Source organism: Stegastes partitus, unplaced genomic scaffold, assembly GCF_000690725.1.
Source record: "Stegastes partitus isolate 25-593 unplaced genomic scaffold, Stegastes_partitus-1.0.2 Scaffold87, whole genome shotgun sequence".
Classification (NCBI taxonomy): domain Eukaryota; kingdom Metazoa; phylum Chordata; class Actinopteri; family Pomacentridae; genus Stegastes; species Stegastes partitus.
Window position 1 is genome coordinate 743874 of NW_007577818.1, and position 19279 is coordinate 763152.

The 19279-nt window shown below is 40.4% G+C and overlaps 1 protein-coding gene across 1 annotated transcript in view; it reads right to left on the bottom strand.

Annotated features, from left to right (window-relative positions):
- arhgef37 (Rho guanine nucleotide exchange factor (GEF) 37) overlaps positions 1–19187 on the bottom strand; it is a 32377-nt gene extending 13190 nt beyond the window's left edge. Inside the window, exons 1-10 of the mRNA XM_008277038.1 lie at positions 19105–19187; positions 17430–17522; positions 9900–10097; positions 9440–9546; positions 5384–5892; positions 3716–3845; positions 2482–2629; positions 2188–2387; positions 1892–2022; positions 1013–1117 (exon numbers count right to left, since the gene is read on the bottom strand). Of these exons, the coding sequence (XP_008275260.1) occupies positions 1013–1117; positions 1892–2022; positions 2188–2387; positions 2482–2629; positions 3716–3845; positions 5384–5881 (1212 nt within the window). The 5' untranslated portion in view covers positions 5882–5892; positions 9440–9546; positions 9900–10097; positions 17430–17522; positions 19105–19187. The remainder of the gene's footprint in view (positions 1–1012; positions 1118–1891; positions 2023–2187; positions 2388–2481; positions 2630–3715; positions 3846–5383; positions 5893–9439; positions 9547–9899; positions 10098–17429; positions 17523–19104) is intronic.
- Positions 19188–19279: the final 92 nt, after the last annotated feature.

A 19279-nucleotide genomic window follows, 5' to 3' on the forward strand; every position in this document is an offset into this window, starting at 1 on the left:
CACTTGGCCTGTTATTAGCAGTGAAATGTAAAAAAATAAATAAATAAAAAATGAGACGAGACACACAATGTTAATCCTTGTTGGTCGGGAATAGAAAGAGACAAAAACCACTTAGAGGATAATTTTAGAGTGGAAAGGTACACAGACACTCATGTGTTTGACCTCAGAGACAACATGACTCAAAAACATATGACAACAACATAAATAAATATCTAGTTATATTCCACCAGTGACTGGAAAGCCACCAGTCACAGTCTGTTGGTAAAATGTAAACATGGGAAGGTCACAAGCTTTGCTCTTCACTCTTCATTTTCTAAGACCTTTAAATATGTGGATGAGGAATTTAACTAGTGGGAAAATGCTACAAATGCATAGACATGTGTAAAATGTAATCCTTCGGAACACAAAGAACTCCAGATATGACTCTGTTGCAAAGACTTGGTGTTCTCTCATTAGCATATGAGGCAAAAAAAATAAAAAATCATAATCAGTTACCAAAGAAGGTTGCCCAAGACGAGACAGCAAGAAACAAGACAAAACAGTCAAAAGACGCTACAAAGATGATACGCTCAGTATCTGGGGAGACGCCACACTTAATCAAAGTGTGAATGAAAACAAAGAAGCATATTTTACATTCACAACTTCCAGCTGGCAGCTACACTCGAGCAATATGGAGTTTCTCGATCAAGGCCAAATAACAATTCCTGACAGGTAACAGAATATATATCATGCCTCAGATTCAAACCAGGAATTGCATGATAACTTTGTATTCAAACCGTCAGGCTCTAACCCACAGTGTTCCTCATTATAATACACCTTTGTTTTTAATCAAAAAGAAGGATTTTATGGTTTATTAATAACTTGACAAGGTTACCATCCAAGCTTCAAAATGTTTTCTTTCAATAGAGGGTGAGATTGTAATTCAATTTATATCAGAGAAATATGAATACAATTTTGGGTACTTTTATTAAAATGCACATCCATTAAACAGCCTTGGACGTTCGCAGCTTACCTGTAAGTGGTTCAGGTATGTTTCCACGTTCTCAAGAAGCTCCAGGATCCCGTTCTCCAGAACATAAAAGAAACCTTCCAGGGCGTCAAACTCCTCGTCCACTAGCTGCAACATAACGCACGGGAAGACATGCACAGTATGTAGTGACTAAAGATTAAAGGCAGTGTCTCAAGTTGCACGATACCTCGATTATCAACACAGCATAATTAGAACTGCCATCAGTCTCATTTGTCTTCAATGTAATCTTCATCTCAGGACTATATTATAGTGTTAGCTAGATGTTTAAAATGTACCGCAGATAACACACATAGAAAACTGTCTTTATACATTTGAGTTGCGTGATGACAGCGTTTTTCTTTTAGTAGTTAGATCCTTTGGGATGGCATCACACATAGTTTCACTCCCTATAATTTGAAATGATCATAACGACTGCTTGAGCTGGACCTCAAGATTCCATGAAAACACTGGTTTCCATTTGTATTCATACAACTCTGGTAGATCAGAGCATTTTTTCCCAACATGGGTTTCAACATATGCAGCTGCAGGAGACATGTAAGGACACTCCTCGATATGAACTCTTTGATCAGACCTGTTAAATCTCACTGGGACAACTACAGCGTAGCACCTCGGACCAGAGCAAACAGCAGGTTCAGTATCAGGTCACTTCATGCATTGTATCTCCACATTCCTGGTTAATCATTAAGTACTGAGGTGCAGGCAGGTGAGGGTAGGGTATGTGCTAAGAAATATTTTATGGCTCAGCATCCTGAAACACCTCTATTATGTGTTGCTTTATTGATTTTATGGGTAAGACGCTCTTCTCTACTGCCTCACTTGGGAAAGGGATCGTTCAGGGTCGGTAACAGAGCAGCGTCCTACCTTAGGTGCTATTCCAGTCTCATGTTTGATTTGCTGGCTGAACCTCGCCGTCTTCTTCGCGATGCTGTGCGAGTTGAGGCGGTTGATCTTGTCCTTGATGGTCAGGGTTTCCGTCTTCTTGTATTTATCGGCTGAAAAACATTATGGACAGCTCAAACCTTTCCTATACAGCCAGCTTTCTTTTTTTTTTAATCACAACAAACAACAAAACTGAACAATCCAGAATATCCACTCTGACATTGCCACTGTTCGTTTATGTCTTGGTAGTGGACAGTCTTGGCGGAAAACATTCTCACCAACTTCTCTGAAGCGTTTGTACTCATTGATGCGACAGTTTAAGGCGATGGAGGTGTGAGCCGTCTGCTCCAGGAGCGCATAGGCCGGGTGAGACGGGTCAGTGTGTTTCTGGATGGTCTGCAGGAGGAGGGGGTAGCGGGCGATCCGCTGCACCGGCATGACCAGGAAGAAACTCAGAGAGGTGGCGTTGACTTCAGGTCTGGAGGGACAAACACAGATTGTGAGCATTTGGATTCATTTTTTTATTTTTCGTACTTTCTGTCCCAATGTGTGTCAGAACGACATAAACCTACGCTGAGGCCTTGATGACTTTAACGATGTCATTCCAGAGCGCCTCCTTCTGTTTGTATCCGTTTTCTACCACTGTCACGTGGTTGTAGTTGGACAAGTATTCCCTATAGGCAGCTTCAATGTCTGAAGACAGGCTGAGGAACGAATGACCTGCCAGGAAGGAGAAACACACATTTACTTCATTACATGAAGAGGAGCAAAACATACAGATGAAGCAGTTTTTTTTTGTAAGGAAACCAGAAAGGTAAGCGGTAACAACTTATAAATTGTAGCTTTATTCATATCAAATTACTTGTGCTCTCTATCTGTTGTGAATAATCAATACAAATAAGAAAGTTAGTGCACATCAAACACACTTTGTGCTGTGAGTGAATGACTGACTGGGCATAAAACAAACAGCACTCTCTTGTTGTCATGGTCATCATGCAGAGAGGCAAATGTAATCATAAGCTTTCGTGCCGAGAAACTGAAAAGCGTTGTCATGGGAAGAGACACGTCTAGACATGCTCCAGCTAAAGGAACATGGAATAAATAACAACGCTTATTCGTACAGCCATTATCCAGATTGTTTGTTGTACTTATTTTTATAATGTGCAATTCGTCTGGCTGTGTTCATGGTCCCTGTTTACCCAGATTTGTAATGTCATTTTTTTTTTTGGTGGGGTATTTTTTTAATGTGGACAGACGTCAAATACTGTAATACTACTAGTCTGTGAGAGTTCTGTCATTGTCATTTCATTTAAAAAGTAGCACATAACAAATGTCTGGAGGACCTTCCCAAATGGAATGTGGTCACAACCTCTTAACCTTCAACTAATGGTGCAACAATAAAACATATCACAAATACAAAAGGAACGTTGTGGGCTGCCACTAAATGGCTTTAAACTTGTGCAAATACAATAAAGTGTATAGAAGACATTTATGAATATAAAGCCAGAACAATAAACTTGACTCACACCTCCAGAGAACTTGCAGAGACTGAAATACCTCAGTGAACTACTGCTCACATGAATGTCAAAAAAACACATTTCAGATGACAAGACAGGAACATTTTTTTGGTTTCCAGTCAACAAGTAGGACAGAAGCGACTCATTTAGAAACAGAAAACCTCTCTGGAACCAACAACCACCACCTGCTGGAACTCCAAACAGGCTCGTGGTATCAACTGACCACAGGTAATAAGGTTTAGAGTTTTAAAGAGAGAATTTAAAGACAGTGTAAAGTCATGCTCCTTACAGAGCGTCTCCAGGAAACGAGGGTCGTCAGGCTTAACCTGCGTCTGGTCCAGCAGGCTGAGGAGACGGCTCGACACATCGATCACCTCCTCTATGAACAGAAACATGCCGTCCAGGTTGGATAGAGGAGGCTTTGGTGGACATGGGGATAGAAAAGAAAGCACATGCAATTCATTTTTCTGTATAGCCGCAACGTAGATGTGAACTTAGATAGTTTGGTTAGATATGGCGAGTCTTTTGCGACGAAGCACCAGAGAGAACATTTTTTATATATTAATCCATCTTGCCTGAATTTACCTTGTTTAATGGCAAAGAAGAAGCCAATAAAAACTATTTTTCTGATGCCCTACATAACAGCAATATGAGCAAAGTCAACATGTAATTGTCAAGTTTGAGGATTATTGTAACACCACTAATAATAAAAACTTGTGCAACATACGTACGAGCTCCTTCTTACAGGGAAAATGCTAATGTAGGTGATAAAGATCTACTTTGTCCTGCTTCATTCTATTGTAATGAGAGAATAGTGGGCACACTAACTGGTGCGAGACTGAACAATGTGCACATTGCCAGAGAAAAACAATCCAGTGACTTTTCCGTCCCACAATGCCACCATTCATCCACATTTATTCCATTTTTCTCTCCGGTCAGTGCTCCTTCGCTCTGCCACTTTGCTCAGTATTTCTCCTTCTGTCCTTCAACGCAGCCATCACATTATTCTAATCATATTTTTATTGCCCTTTCCACCTCCACCTTTCCTTCTACGTCTACACATTTGCATGTTGTCTAAATTCTACATTAGACAAATGCCATATAAAATGGACAAATGTGTTTTTTATTATCCATCTCATCAACTGTCCCTCTATTCACCAGTTAATTTCCTTCGCTTAACAGGTCATCAGCTCATAATTTATCCCTCTTTCACGCCTTTTTTATTTCCATTTGATTCTCCTCGGCCTCTTCTTCCGCTCCCTGGGCGTGTTATCATCGTCATGCTCATCCACAGCTCAGTCCTTCCAGCTCATAAAGCCTGATTCCATTATGTTTTACGAGGACTCATTTCATTACCACAGCGATAATAAATGATTATTTAGCAGTATTAAGCAATACCTCAGTCATAATGAAAAGCTATGAGCCAACAAGAGGTCGCAGCAGAACAGTATATCTCCATGATGCAATGCCATTACAACATGTAGTGATAACTTATTATCTAAAAGCACCATTAAAATAGTTGTTCTATCGCAGAACAACATGTTTTTTGACTGCTCACTTTAAATTTCCCCCACCTGCACCTGGACTGTACCTTGATCTTGACTTGTAGCCTCTTTCTGTATATTTACATTTTGACTACAGGTGCAGTTGAAGGTTGACATCAGGGATACAGGAGGGAGGGAGGAGGTCTTTCTCCTCCTTCTGTATTCGTGATAACGGAATCTTACGGAATCTTTACTGCTTTTTTGTTCATCTCAAAATATTCTTATTTCACCTTATCCACTCTTACTTGGCTTCATATCACTATAAACCAAGTGTGTGGGTATGTGGATGGTTGACAAATGGCCATTCGAGCAACTTTCAGATCTCACAGAACACGATGATTAGGTCCTCACATTAAATCCTAATTAGAATCATTGTTTTTGCACATATGTCTTATCCACTCACTGATTCATACCTGTAGTTTCTGCAGGTTGCTCCTGATAGTCACAGTGCTGAGTTGCAGCATTCGAAGGTAATTCCTCTCAGACTGCACCAGCTCCTCTATAGCCAGCAGCTGTCTCTGTGCTGCCCTCTCTTTAGCTGCTGCTGCCTCCTCCTCAGACTTCTTATGAGCCTCCTCTGCCAACCTCTCCTCTGATATTGAGTTCTCTTCTGAGAAACTATCCTCTGAGGAAAGTCTTAAATTTGTTCGAGCAGTGTTTGTATTCACATATTCTGAGGAATCGGCAGGTGCCTCCACAAACACAGACACATCCGACTGAAACGTCTCCTCTTCTGAGCTTCTCTTTTCTTGTCCAACTTGATCATCCTTCTCTGAGCTTCCATCCCTCCTCTCCAGGAGCTTTTCTTTCTTGGAGCCCTTCTCTACAGCTCCCAGGGGAGACAGAGCAGATGAAGCCGGTTTAGGGAGAGCCAGTGTGAAGGAGGGCTGAGGCCTTCTGGGCACCTCCATGATGAAGATCACTGTCAAAGACAAATGCCTGTTAGACACTGTTGTAACAGTCTCTTCATTGTTATTTCTCCAACTGATTTAAAAACACCATTCTCATTTAAACGATTTTGGTTCAGGTATGTGGAGTTAGGCAAAGGTTAAAGGGAAATCCTCTTTGGATATCAGTTTTCTCACCGATGTTAACGGGAGGTTTCAAATTTTACATTGATTGAGAGATCAGTGTGAAGGGCAACAGGTGCACGGTGTCGCATTTTCTTTCAATGTGGATGTGAACAGATGATAAATAAGAGTGGATGATGTATCTCGTATCAACTCGACTGAGCAGCACCAGGAACAAGCATGGCAAAAAAAAAAACCTGAAAATGTCAAAATACTGAAGCAGTATTTGATTTATTGACTTATTTTTGATAGTCTGTTGGTTGCATGTGTGTTTCTTCACCAATGTTCTTCATGACAGCTTTGAACAATGTGAACCCAAAAGGAAATGTTCTACTACAAGTCATATTTATGTGTGTAACTACGTGTCTGTACGCAATTACACATTTATATTTTTCTTGTGCTGTTCATCACAAGAAATCAGAAGTATAATATCTGTCTGCCATGTTCAGATTAGGAAACGTAATAACATATATAAAAAGCAAACACTTCTTATGTACACTGTTTCTGAAAATACCCTGAAACCAAAGTAAGACGTATTTATCCCTCAGAAAAACAGAGGCTTTCTGTTCTGATTTAAAGGCAATGAGAGCAAGTGAGAGGCACATTCTGGACCTAAATGGCTGCAGATGAAGCCATGTGAATCCTCCCTGCATCCCTCCTGTATTTGCACAGCTGTGTCCAAACAGCACAGCTGTCTAAAGCTGCAAGGGACATGACTATGACACATCTGTCTGTATGTCTGTCCTGTATAACTGTGAAAACACACAGTTTGTAAAACTATAAGACATTCTGAACAAGTCAGTTTGTAATGCTGTTGGGGAATGGAGTGCCACACAAACAACAAAGGCCAGCTTACAGCATCTAATGTGGACAGTGTGGAGAGAGTTATTCAGTCAGTCATGTAAACACAAATTACATTTTCTGTATTCAGAGAAAAAACTTTACCTTAACATCTCATGACAGAGAAGTCGCCCTCAGAAAAATTCTTAGAATTTCGAGGCTGATAACGATGCATTCCTGCACGCGATTTGATGTTAGTTTTCCAAAGTGCAAACAGCTCCACAGCAACTGGGGCTTGTTTGAAACGGCAGATGGAAACGTATAATCAAGCATTATGTGGCTTTTATAACTGCATAAATCAGCAAACAGCAGCAGAGCTGCAGATGAGAAAGCTTTGTTTATATTGCTTACTGCACACAAACATGCAGAGAGGGGAGATGTATTGTCATGGATCCTCTGAGCTGGAACACCACGTGTTGACCCACCAGGAGGCTGGCAAGCTGCTTACAGAGCGACTAATGCTGCCACCACTGCGACAATTAGCTATTACATAGTTCAGACAAACAGCCCTCTGTGGCTTTTAAAGGACAGGCTCTAATGACAACTTTATTTTTGACTCTGTGATTAAATGAAAATGTCAGTGTAGCAGTCACCAGCGACATTTAACATCAGAAAGCTTGGGGTTGATGGAGACACCTCGTTTTACTACTCCAACAAGGACAATACCTTTGTGATACATTACTTTTGAGGACTATGAGAATGTTTTCCCTGCACTTCACTCTGTGCACTGTTCAAGGGACACATTTAGCTGCTGAAACTATCTGATGACGTCTGGTGGCACCTTTCCATTACCAAACTCTCACCTTCAGCTGCACACTGCTGCATGACTCTACACAATAAAGCTGTTGTGAATGTAGAATGAGTCCATTTTCAGCTGTGCTGTTTGTCGCGCACTGTCTGTTTGAACTGCTGTTTCTAAAACATGAGCCGGAGAGAATGTTGCATAAATAAACTGATTCTACAACAATATCACGCCAACAAATGCCCTCATATCAATGCTGCAGGCACATTTCAGTCGATGCTAAAAAGCACTGATGTCCACGGCTCTGATATGAATTTTCATGAAATAATTGTGTAAATGTACTGACACATACACCAACAACACCTGGCTCTCTGCAAAACAAGCTACCTTTGTTTAGAGCAAAATGTCTGATGGTTTTTATTTAGTTAGAGGTATTGAGATGTGGTTTGGAATTTTAACTTCATTTAGTTCAGTCATTTCAGCTACATGCACCTACTGCTGGCAATAGACAGTATATTACATTATGTGGTACATCTGCACTCTTTAAAAACTTTTTTTTTTTTTTCATTTTTGTTGGTATCATTTGTTGGCATCTGTTCCATGGCAGTGATGTGAAGTAACTAAGTACATTTACTAAAGTACAGTTTTGAATACTGAAGAAAAGTATTTTTTTCTTTATATAATATACATACAGTATATGTTCATATATACTTATTTGTACTTCATAGGAGTATTTCCATTTTCCACTACTTTATACTCGTATATAACTACAGTTATTGGGCAAATTTGGTATTTTTTGCTACATTTCTTTGCTGTTCACGACTTTGTGGAATTTATATAATAAAACAAAATATATGCAATTAAATAATGTCAACAATCAAATGATAATGAATATTCACAAACTACCCAGCCAATGAAATGAATCAAGTAGGGATACATATTTATAATCAAGTAACATAGATTATTTTGCATTCTGCATAGTGAGTACTTTTTGTAATTTAAGCATCGTATGACGCTTCAACTTTTGTACATGAGTGGAAAATCTAGGTGCAGAACTTTCTACACTGTGGTGTTGGTTCCTTCACTTACATACAGGACGTGAGCACTTCTTCCATCACCGCTTTATGGCTGCACAGGACTGCACTGTATTTTCAACATTTTCAACAAATGCACATCGATACTAAAATAGCTTATTGTGACTGTTGTCATTGATTTTGCTCTAATCTTAACTTAACCATTCCCTCCGACTAAAGATTGTCAGCGTTTTGCAGCATATGGTGACCCAGATTACTGAGATTTAAAACTTGAGCTCGGCACTAGGTCTCAATTCCTTTTTAGTGGTGACATAAATTTGTATGAAGTAAAGTTGTACCTAAAGCTGGCTGCCTGATCAGACAGTTCTTTATTTTAATTCATTCTAAAGTGGTTTTGTTCTGGCTTGACATGCTATTTATATTTAAACTGAATTTAACTATTGTAAAACTTTGGCTTCACGTGTAAATGAAAAAGCAGCTTGTAAAAACATTAAAAGCATGCTTTTTTCTTTTTTGTAAAACAGCATCTTGTATGGATGTGCAAACTCCGCTCTCAAAGGGATGCTACCAATATGCTCTTCTAAAAACCGTTTAATTAACTCGCGCAGCAAAACAGATCAGTCACATACTCGAGCAAAGACTTCTCATCCCAAAACAAGTGTTTAAAAGCTCAGTGCTGACCAACAAACTCCAGCAAACTCATGGCTATCCTGACAACAACGCTGTGTGCTGGAGTGACAGAGTATCATTGGAAACATTACCAGGAGAACAGGCTGTCATTACCTTGACCAGAATCCCTGATTCAGCTGCAGCGAATCTCGATCTCCCCTCTCTCGGTCTCCTTGCACTGCGTCCCAACCGAAGCGAAATGTGCTGCAGAGGAGACACTGCTGCATGGAAAACACACACACACACACACAAACTGGTGTAACTTTCTCCAGTGACTCACACGCAGCAGGCTGCGGCTGGGCCTCATGTGGCAGGAGTGTGTGAGTGTATATTCACAAGCGTGTGTGAGTGAGAGAGAAACACAGCGTAGAAGTGTGTGAGGGAAGGGGGGATGGGAGTGGAAAGAGGGTGGGATGGCTGTTTTGTAGAGGAAAGAGAGGGGAAGGGGGAGGAAAGAGTGGCCGGCCACACACACGCACACACACACACACACACACACACACACACAAACACTCATGCAGCTGAATAAGCTGATTGACTGCAGCAGCTGGTGGGAAGAGGAAGTGGCACTCACCCAGACAGAGGCCGATTGGCTGACAAGTCTTCAGCGGATTGAGGGGCCAATCAGACGACACCTTGAGAGGCTTCATGAGACACTGTGCGGGCCAATAAAAACCGAGCGCTGAAGTGATTGAAGTTTCCTATCACAGGAAACAAAAGCCCCGCAGGACGTCCCATCCTCGTCCAATTGTAAAGGGATTGTCTGGATTTTCTGGTGGAAGGTAACAAAGACAGATTTATGGCCTGCTCCTTAAGATTTTCTCAGCCAGAAATAAAGGATTTACACTAGCGGTGCCTCTGTGTAATTAAAGAGACATTTAAAGAAAGTCTGTGCCAACTGAGCATGCACTAGTTACTGCAAAGGTATTCAAACGAGGGTGAAGAAGAAGACTATATCACATCTTGAGATTCCACAGCATACCAAAAAGCATCTGCATTCAGCTGCTTTCCATATAAAACGACGAGATAACCCAAAAATTCAGTCACAAAAAAAACCAAACAATTGGTTTTATCTGGTGTTATTTTGAGACATCAGTACCAATATACTGGAAGACTGTGGAACTTCATTGGTGATAGCAAAAGCATTGAAAAACTTGTTGCTTTGTGCAAAACTAATGTCATCATGTTGATATTTACCATCAACAATCTAAGTTTAGCATGCTAGCAGTCTAACATTTATAAATTAGCGCAAATGCAGCTGAGCATCATGGGAAATGTAGTAGTCAGTTTCAGGTGTAAGTGTTCGTCACTACATTGTGGCCTCATGGTGCTACGGTACATAGAAGGGTAAAGAATCACCAAAGCTATGGAAATGTATCCTGATGGGTGCATGAATTAGAGGCCGACAGATACTGGTGTTGCACTTCATAACTGCATCGCTCTGCTTAGTAACCGATTCAATAAAAATAATACAGTCAATTGAATCTGCTTTCTCTCATCTCCAGTGAATTAGCAGAGCTGTGTTTGGAAGGTGAGGTAACAGACATTGCCAAAGCACCACAATCTTACGTTAGCATGTCTTGTTTCCCTGTGACACCATAAAAGTAAAAAAAATTCAAATCTCAGTGCAGCAGGAGCTTCTCTTGCTGACAGCACAAGCCTGAGGCTGTCACGACATCTGGAGTTCCTGTAACATCTTCCTAACACAAGAGTAACTTTAACAATCTCTACAGGAGAGACACAACCTGCAGAAACTAAACAAGCAGCACAGCCATCGCCAAAAATCAGAACATTAGTTCCTTTCATGGTGGCTAAGGCTATGCTAAGGGCGAGCAGCTAAGTTAGGAGGCAGCCACGGATCACCTCGAAACACTGTCTGGAAAACAACAGAGACTTTAAAACCTGCGTCTGAGAGGAAATTAATTTGACTAACAGTGAAAGAAACAACAGCAGATGTAGCTGCAGGAGAAAATGAGAAAAAGTATTCCATCTCAATCAGCTGAGCTCACAGTAAACAGGAGAACGTCCTTGTGACGTGGAGCCCCAACGTTATATTCCTATTTCAGTTATAATAATCCTTATTAATGAGGTTACCTAGTTATAAATAACGGGTTCCCTGCTATCGCATGCTGTTAATATATAAAATAAATACTATGTCAAATTTAATGTATGCCTGTATATATATATAAAAGTCAAGGGAATACCAAGTCAGCAGAAGTTCATCTCATGAAGTAGTGGACGGTGCTATCTCCAGAGTTTGCCTGCCTGTACCGTACATTTCAAGAGGTACTACGTCTCTGTGGCATGTAACAGTGGTGTCCTGTGGCTTTTGTCTATCTTTAGACAATTCAGCATTTCCTTGTGGTTTCTTGAACACGAACAGCAGCGAACCAAACAGACATGCTCACATGGCCATATGTGCTATTGAGCCATGAGAAGAAGTATAAAAAGATGTTGGTCTAAACTTGGCCTGAGACAATGAGCGTATTCACAGCAGCCAGTCCTGATGAGACTGGAATGAGGGAGGCATGAAGGCTGCAGCTAATCTGGTTCATCAGATCGGTATGTCAGGGAGGAATGCTGCGGGGCCGGACTCCTTTATCAGCTGACTTATGCTGATCTGACGGCATCTGAAGGTGTGCTGCTGCTGCTGCTGCTCTCAGAGCCAAGAAGGAAAATACATCATACATCTGGAGGCCATTTCAGAAACTGTTATACTTTTCGGTGTTGGCAAACCAGACCAAAATACTGGCCGATACTATCTTATTAGAGATATATCTTATGAAAGAAAACCCTTACTCACAAGTTCATATGATGGCCAATAGAGTAACAAGGAATTGCAATACAGAAATGCCAATCCAGGTTTGACATCATTTAGAAACAGTGTGATCATTTCAATGTCCAGCACAGAGTGAAGTCACATGTTTTTGTTGTTATTTATGTTGCAAAGTACCTGTTTATTGTTGTCAGACTGCTTAAACAATAAACTATCAATACCAGTATCTGCCTCAAAAATGCCTTTTGGCCAAGAGTTTAACTGACACTGAGTAATGGCAATCTGTGTTCTGATCTGAGTTGTCGTTTCCTGTCTATCTCTGCCTTGCATCACTTGTCAGCTCTCTTCTGTTCACTATATAAAAGCAGAACATGCCCAATATAAACTATACGCTACAAAAAATGCCTGGTTGTGCATCAAAAACCTGTCAGTTGTCCTTTGGTTGGTGATCTGAAATTTCTACTACATTTTGGAACCCTGAGCCTGTTCACATGTTTTGGAGACATCCTGCAAAACACAGGCAGACAAAAAGGACAAAGACCATCTCGTCCTTCACAGAGACAACCGGCTGGCTGTGTTTAGGCTGGAAGACGTCGTCAGCGCTGCAGGGCTGCAGTCCGAATGCAAAAACAAGGATTTCATAGAAACGACATGTGCACCTTTAACTAAAACACGGACAGACCTTACTTTAAAACAGCAGAGCCAAACACTTGTTGGACAGGACAGTTTGTGGGAAAGCAGTTACTGCATGTCGACATGAAGAGCATTTCTTCCATGTGTTTCAGTGCTCTGATACGCTCCGACTTTTATCACAACGCTAGAGTTCATCTTGTGCTACACATGCATGATTTTCACACTTTGGGTTGTTTATTCTTCTGCTTCACATGCAGCACTACAGTAATTGTAATGTTGGGGTTCTGAGTCCTGCCAAAACATAAACAAACTACACTCGACACTGCACCTGAACACATCCTGTGTAGACGGACAGAGCGTGGAAGCTGCTGCTGCTGCTACGCCTCCTATACAGACACTGTGTTAGAGAGTGACTAATATCATGACTTCCCACATTAACAAGTTGATAAAAACAGTTTTTCCACTTTGAAAACGCTGCTAAAGTATGACTATTTATAAATGGAAAAGAATCTTTAAAAAAAATGGTCCACGCCTGCATTTAAAGCCGACTTGATTACTGCAAAGCACTTTTTACTGGCCTCCCGAATAAACCACAGAGACTTCAGCTCATTCCAAACTCTGCAGCTAAGAAGCAGATCTAAGAGAAGGGAGCTGCTCTACACTGGCGTCCTTGGGCGTCGTAAGGGTCCTCCTCCTTATTGACAAAGCCTTTAATTAGCCAGGACCAAGCCATATTTCTAAATCCCTGGTTAACTCTGTGTTTCCAGGAACTGTGGGATGCAGCCTTTGTCAGTTTACGCCTCGGAGCTGTGGAACACAAAGCCTCCAGAAAGCAGGGAAGTCAGCCACCTAAACAACTTTAAAGCTTGTCTCTTACAGTTACATGAATCTTTTCACTTTGCTTCACACTTATGCACTTCTTGAAAGTATATATTTTACTTCACTTTAATTTTTACACTTTAGTTTATATAAATAACTGGTTTCATTTTCTTTCTTCTGCTATACATTTCATGTATTTGAATGTTTAACTGGATTTTATTTTATTATTATTCAGTTGGTTTTATTTAGAGGTTTATTTTAACCTTATTTTATTTCTGTTATAAAGTGGATTTGTGTACAATAATTATGGCATTTTAATACGACATAAACATTCATTCTATTTTCATGTGAAGTGTATGTAATTTATTTACTGTGAAGTACTTTGAGCTGCATTTCTTGTGTGAAAGGTGCTACACACAAAGTTTTCTTATGATAATAATGAAAGCACTAAATAAAAACCAACACAGACAAACTGAGTCAGACTAAACATCTCACTTCCTTCCTCTGTCTGGATAAACAGCCAGCCACCATGGAGCGCTAATATTGAAATGTTTTTCTTATTTAGTTTAAAATCAGAGCTGGATATCTGAGTTGATGATTAGTGGTACAATAGCTGCAGTACAGTAACTTCACCATGACACACAGGTGGAGGAAGAGTCAGAGCCGGGTGGAGCAATGACTCAGTAAGAAAGCTAACTGTGTTCTACATTTAACCATCTGACTGAGTCATGACTCCATGTTTAGTGTAATTGCAGGGTTGGACCAGTTTCTGGATACTGTGTATGTGAGTCTTAGCATGAAGACTTGATGGATTTGGTAGTGCAGTATAAGGAAATTATTACACATTATACCTCTTATTTCAGATATGTGACACCAGCTGTCCCAGGGATTTATTTGTATTTAGAATTGTGTTGCATTAGAACATGCTCCTCCTGAAAAACACTCCAATCTTGCATGAGTGCAATATTGTCATTTGCTGACCCGCCTCTTTAGGTTTCTTAAAAACCCACACTGAGGTCTTCCTGTTGCAGGCTACATGCCAAACAGCTGAGAAAAGACAACAAAGCTGAAAATGAAAGCAGCGATGATTGCATCCTGTCAGTTCTCTCAGCAGTCGACTCACTTCCTTTCAATTCATGCTGCAGCAGCAGCATTACATGCAATGAGTGAAGGATCATATCGGGTTAGCGGAGTGACAGCAGATTAAGGGTTCAATCACACCTTTAGCAGGAAGGTTTATGTCGTCTCTTTAGGCTTTTCAGAATGTGCTTAACATCATGGACTGACACACTGATGCAACACTGGAGTTTTGGTCGTACGAACATAACAGAGATCGTGGCTCGTAGAAATATGAATGCAGAGATTGTAAATATCTAAATGATTATTATGACTTTATTATGATGTGTGCTGGAGTGTAAGCAGATTAATTTACTATTAAGATATTAGATACACACAGTAGAGCGATCACTCACAGTGTCTGAGAGTCGGTGGGAGCAGTTCACCTCTTTACATCTCACTGATTTGTCTATATTCAGTAACTTTCTGTATGGAAGAAGTCTGTGATACTGAATAATCATTTTTCTAGACTTTTAAAAGAACAAGGCACTCGCCACACTATAGGGACAGCAGACAGACTTAGTTTAAGCAGGGGTGTCGCTGCCAGTATGTTTTGTTTTGTTCAGTTAGTCATCTGGAATTACTATTGATTTTCCATTGTTTACATCCAGCTTTACAGATTTTTTTTTTTTTTAATGAATTTTTGTTCCATCTATAGCAGAAGACACTTGTGAGTTTTCTGCCATTCTTCTAGCCACGCTTGTGCTGTTTTAACAGAGCTGCAGGAGTTTTTATTGCAGACCCACAGTGTGTAAAAATGTGGCACGAGCAAAAGAAAGAAAACAAACGCCCTGAAACTGCTTGGAGTTCAGCAGGTTAAATATGTAGGCTGATGATCAGCTGTACATGAGCTAACGTCATACGACACACAGGTGGAGAAAGAGTCAGGGCAGCAGGGTGGAGTGATGACTTGAGAAGGAGGCTAAATATAGAAAAACACACCAAGCAGGGGTGTTGCCGGTGTGTTGTGTTTGGTTTGGTAAGTCACAGACAGTCAGTGGAAGTTTTTATTTATGTTCCATTGTTTACATTGTTTAGTATTCCTGTTTTAGTTTTTATACTTCATTTGCGTCACAAACACCCACATGCCCTTCATCCCTTTGTTGATTTTTGTCGATCTTTAATGTATTACACAATGAATAACTTGCGACACCAAATCTATGAAAAAATATGTTGTTTCACTCCTCAGTAGGCTGGGCTGTGATGAGCATGTACTAATAAATGCTAATTTTTTAAGAAGTACTCATTAGCATCCTATGCTAACATAAATATCACAGAAGGCAAAAAAGAGTTAAATATGCTGCAACTTGGTGCAGACGTCATGCTTCATTGATTCCAAAGTGTTCACAAATTGCAAATTAACAAAAAAAGAAAACAGAAAAAAGACATATTTCACAGAAGAGAGAAACAGAAACAGGAACAGTGTGTGTATACGTATGAATCAATATATATATACACACATACACACTGTTGAAACCAGGAGTTTACATACATAAAAAGACATATAACCGTTTTTTTCTCACTGTCTTGACATTAAATCACACTAAACCTTTCCTGTTTTAGGTCAGCTAGGATTACCAAAATTATTTCTATTTGCTAAATGCCAGAATAATGAGAGAGAGAAGTTTTTACTACTTTCTTTAAAGTCAGAAGTTTACATACAGTAAGATTACTATGCCTTCAAACTATTTGCCCAGATGATGATGTCATGGCTTTGGAAGCTTTTGATAGGTTATTGACAACATTTGAGTTAATTGGAGGCACACCTGTGGATGTATTTTAAGGTGCACCTCAAATACACTGCTTCCTTTTGTGGCAACATGGAAAAAAGAAAAGAAAAAATCTGCCAAGATGTCAGGAAGAGAATTGTGGACACAAGTCTGGTTCATCCTCTGCAGGAGGGACTGGTGCACTTCACTAAACAGATGGCATCATGAGGAAAGAACATTATGAGGAAGTATTGAAGCAACATCTCAAGACATCAGCCAGGAAGTTAAAGTTTGGGCACAGATGGGTCTTCAGATGGACAATGACCGTCAGCATAAGGCCAGATTAGTAACAAAGAGGCTGAAGGACAACAAAGTCAATGTTCTGGATCCTGTAGAAAATTTGTGGGCAGAGCTGAAAAGGTGTGTGGAGCAAGGCAGCCAACAAACCGGACTCAGTTCCACCAGTTCTGTCAGAAGGAATGGGCCAGAACGAAGGAAACCCAGAACGTTTGGCCCAGGTCATACAGTCTAAAGGCAACGCTACCAGATACGAAGGAGATGGATGGAAACTTCTGACTTTGAAGAAAATAGTAAAGAATTCTATCTCTCATTATTGTGGCATTTAGCAAATAGAAATAATGTTGGTAATCCTAGATGACCTAAAACAGGAAAAGTTTAGTCTGATTTAATGTCAGAAAAAAAATGTTTTGTGTCTTTTTATGCAGTGTATGTAAACTTTTGGTTTCAACTGTACGTCACACAGTTTGCCTGACTCAGGGTTTAAACTGTTGTATGAGCAGTTTTATAAATACATGCTGTCCTTCTTGTGTGACAGTCACACTTTTGATGGTTTCTCACGTGACCATGCTCCATCACATGTTTCAAATCTGTGACACAGTAAAAAAAAATGTAACTGAAGCTTGACTGTTAAAAAAAATTGTAATTGCACGAAGTCTCAGAAAACTCCTAATAAGATATTTTCCATAAGTTGTTGAGCCCAAATATATTCACCGTGACGATGCCCAGAAACAATCACAGATCATAGCTTTACCTTCAGACTCCTTCTCTCGTTGTAGTTCCACTCTGGGCATCAGGAACCGCAGCAGGAGGAGGAAACATCATGATAACCTTGGCTTTCTAATCACTGGAGAAGGAAAATAAACACATTTAGACAGAAGAAACAGCTCTCATATCGCTCTCTGAACAAACAGTGATCCTGCCTGTCCACTTTATTTTATATCAGGCAGCGAACCTGATTCAATAGAAAGCTGTACATTAGTTACACGTGACAGTTTTAATTACACACAGGTCAAGGAAGCTCTTTTTTTTTACATGGTCTGAAACAACATTAATGAAGCACCTGATTTTGATTTTCCTGTGAATGAGAGAATGGATAGGAGTAAAGAAACACATGAAAGTAAATAAATCCCCCTCAGGTATTAGTCATACGTCAGTGACAGTCTCACTTTACACATGATCCTCGATGACCAACAAACAAAAACAGTCCACTGTCAATACTTTAGAGACCAACCAAAATCTGACAAGTCACATTTTCGAAGAAGCTTATTTAAAAAAGCCAACCTCGTAGTCCAGGCCAGGTTCCCAACAAACACCCTGGACCTCATCTGTCTGAGCCCAACTCATTCATGTTGGTCTCATCTGACCACAGGATGTGCTCCTAATGTTCACGCTTCCGTTCAATGTTTTATCAGTTTTGTCCTAAAGAGCAAGTTTTTCTTGGATGCCATCCATAGAGGCAGATGTTATGTCATCCACGCTGGCTGAGCTGTTAGAGAAACTCTGATAAACCGTGTGCCAAGTCTGGAGTCGTTTTTTGGAGGACGATCCATTAGCGGCGCTTTATCTCCTTCTATGCATCCTGATTAGTGTGTTTCCACTCATCTTTATGAAGGTTTATCAGCACCTCTGTTCATTCTCTTCCATGTGGAGACAAACTAAGAGTGTTCATTTTATAACCATGGAATCAGACTAAATATAAATCACACACTTACATTAGTGATCACTTGTGTGTCAATCACATCTGTTATATATAATTTCTACCATGTTCTATTGTTCAACATGGATATAACGCAACTATTGAAAGGTGATTATATTTAGAAATATTTGACATTTAAGTCACATTCTGTCCATCCAAAACCCATCACGTCAGGAGGAATCTGACACACACTGAGATGTGACTGATGTGACAGATGTCTCTCTTGCAGCCCTCACGTGCAACAGGTGAACACATCACAGCAACGTTATTTTCAGTCTCCGGTAAATAAAAGGTGTCCTCCCCGTATTTCTTCCCCCCTGAAACAGAGCCTCGGTTTATGGTTATATTACCCGCTTGAACTCCAATAAAAAATGAAATATAAATCGTTATCTATTGAGGTTAAAAGCCTCCATCAGGACACCACCTGCCTGTTTTTCATTTCATTTTGAGTGAGAGGAGACGAAGAAGGGGGCGGGAACCAGCCAATACTAGGGTTTATATATTTATATATATATTATGTTTTCCAGCATTTATCTTCGCTCACGCGTTAAGCAGACACTGATATTACTGAAATGGAGGATTAAGAAACCCGCCGTAATTCGCCAGCCGCTGCGGAGAGCGTTAAAAGGTGACTCCGTGGCTGTGCTGGTGGGTAACGCGGTCTGTGGCCGCCTCTGTCCGGATAGAGACGAGACGAGCCTGACGGAGAAATGTGATAAAACACGCTCACCTCGGCTGTCACCGTCCTGCCGTCCTGTTAGTCCCGCTGAGATGGTCTGTGTCTCCGTGTGTCTGTCATGAACTCACCTGCTGCCACTCACCGACCTACTGCAATCAGCTTTACAAAATAAAAGCAGCATTACGATGCTGATTTCAGAGTAAAAGCCGCAGGTCAAACATGCTGC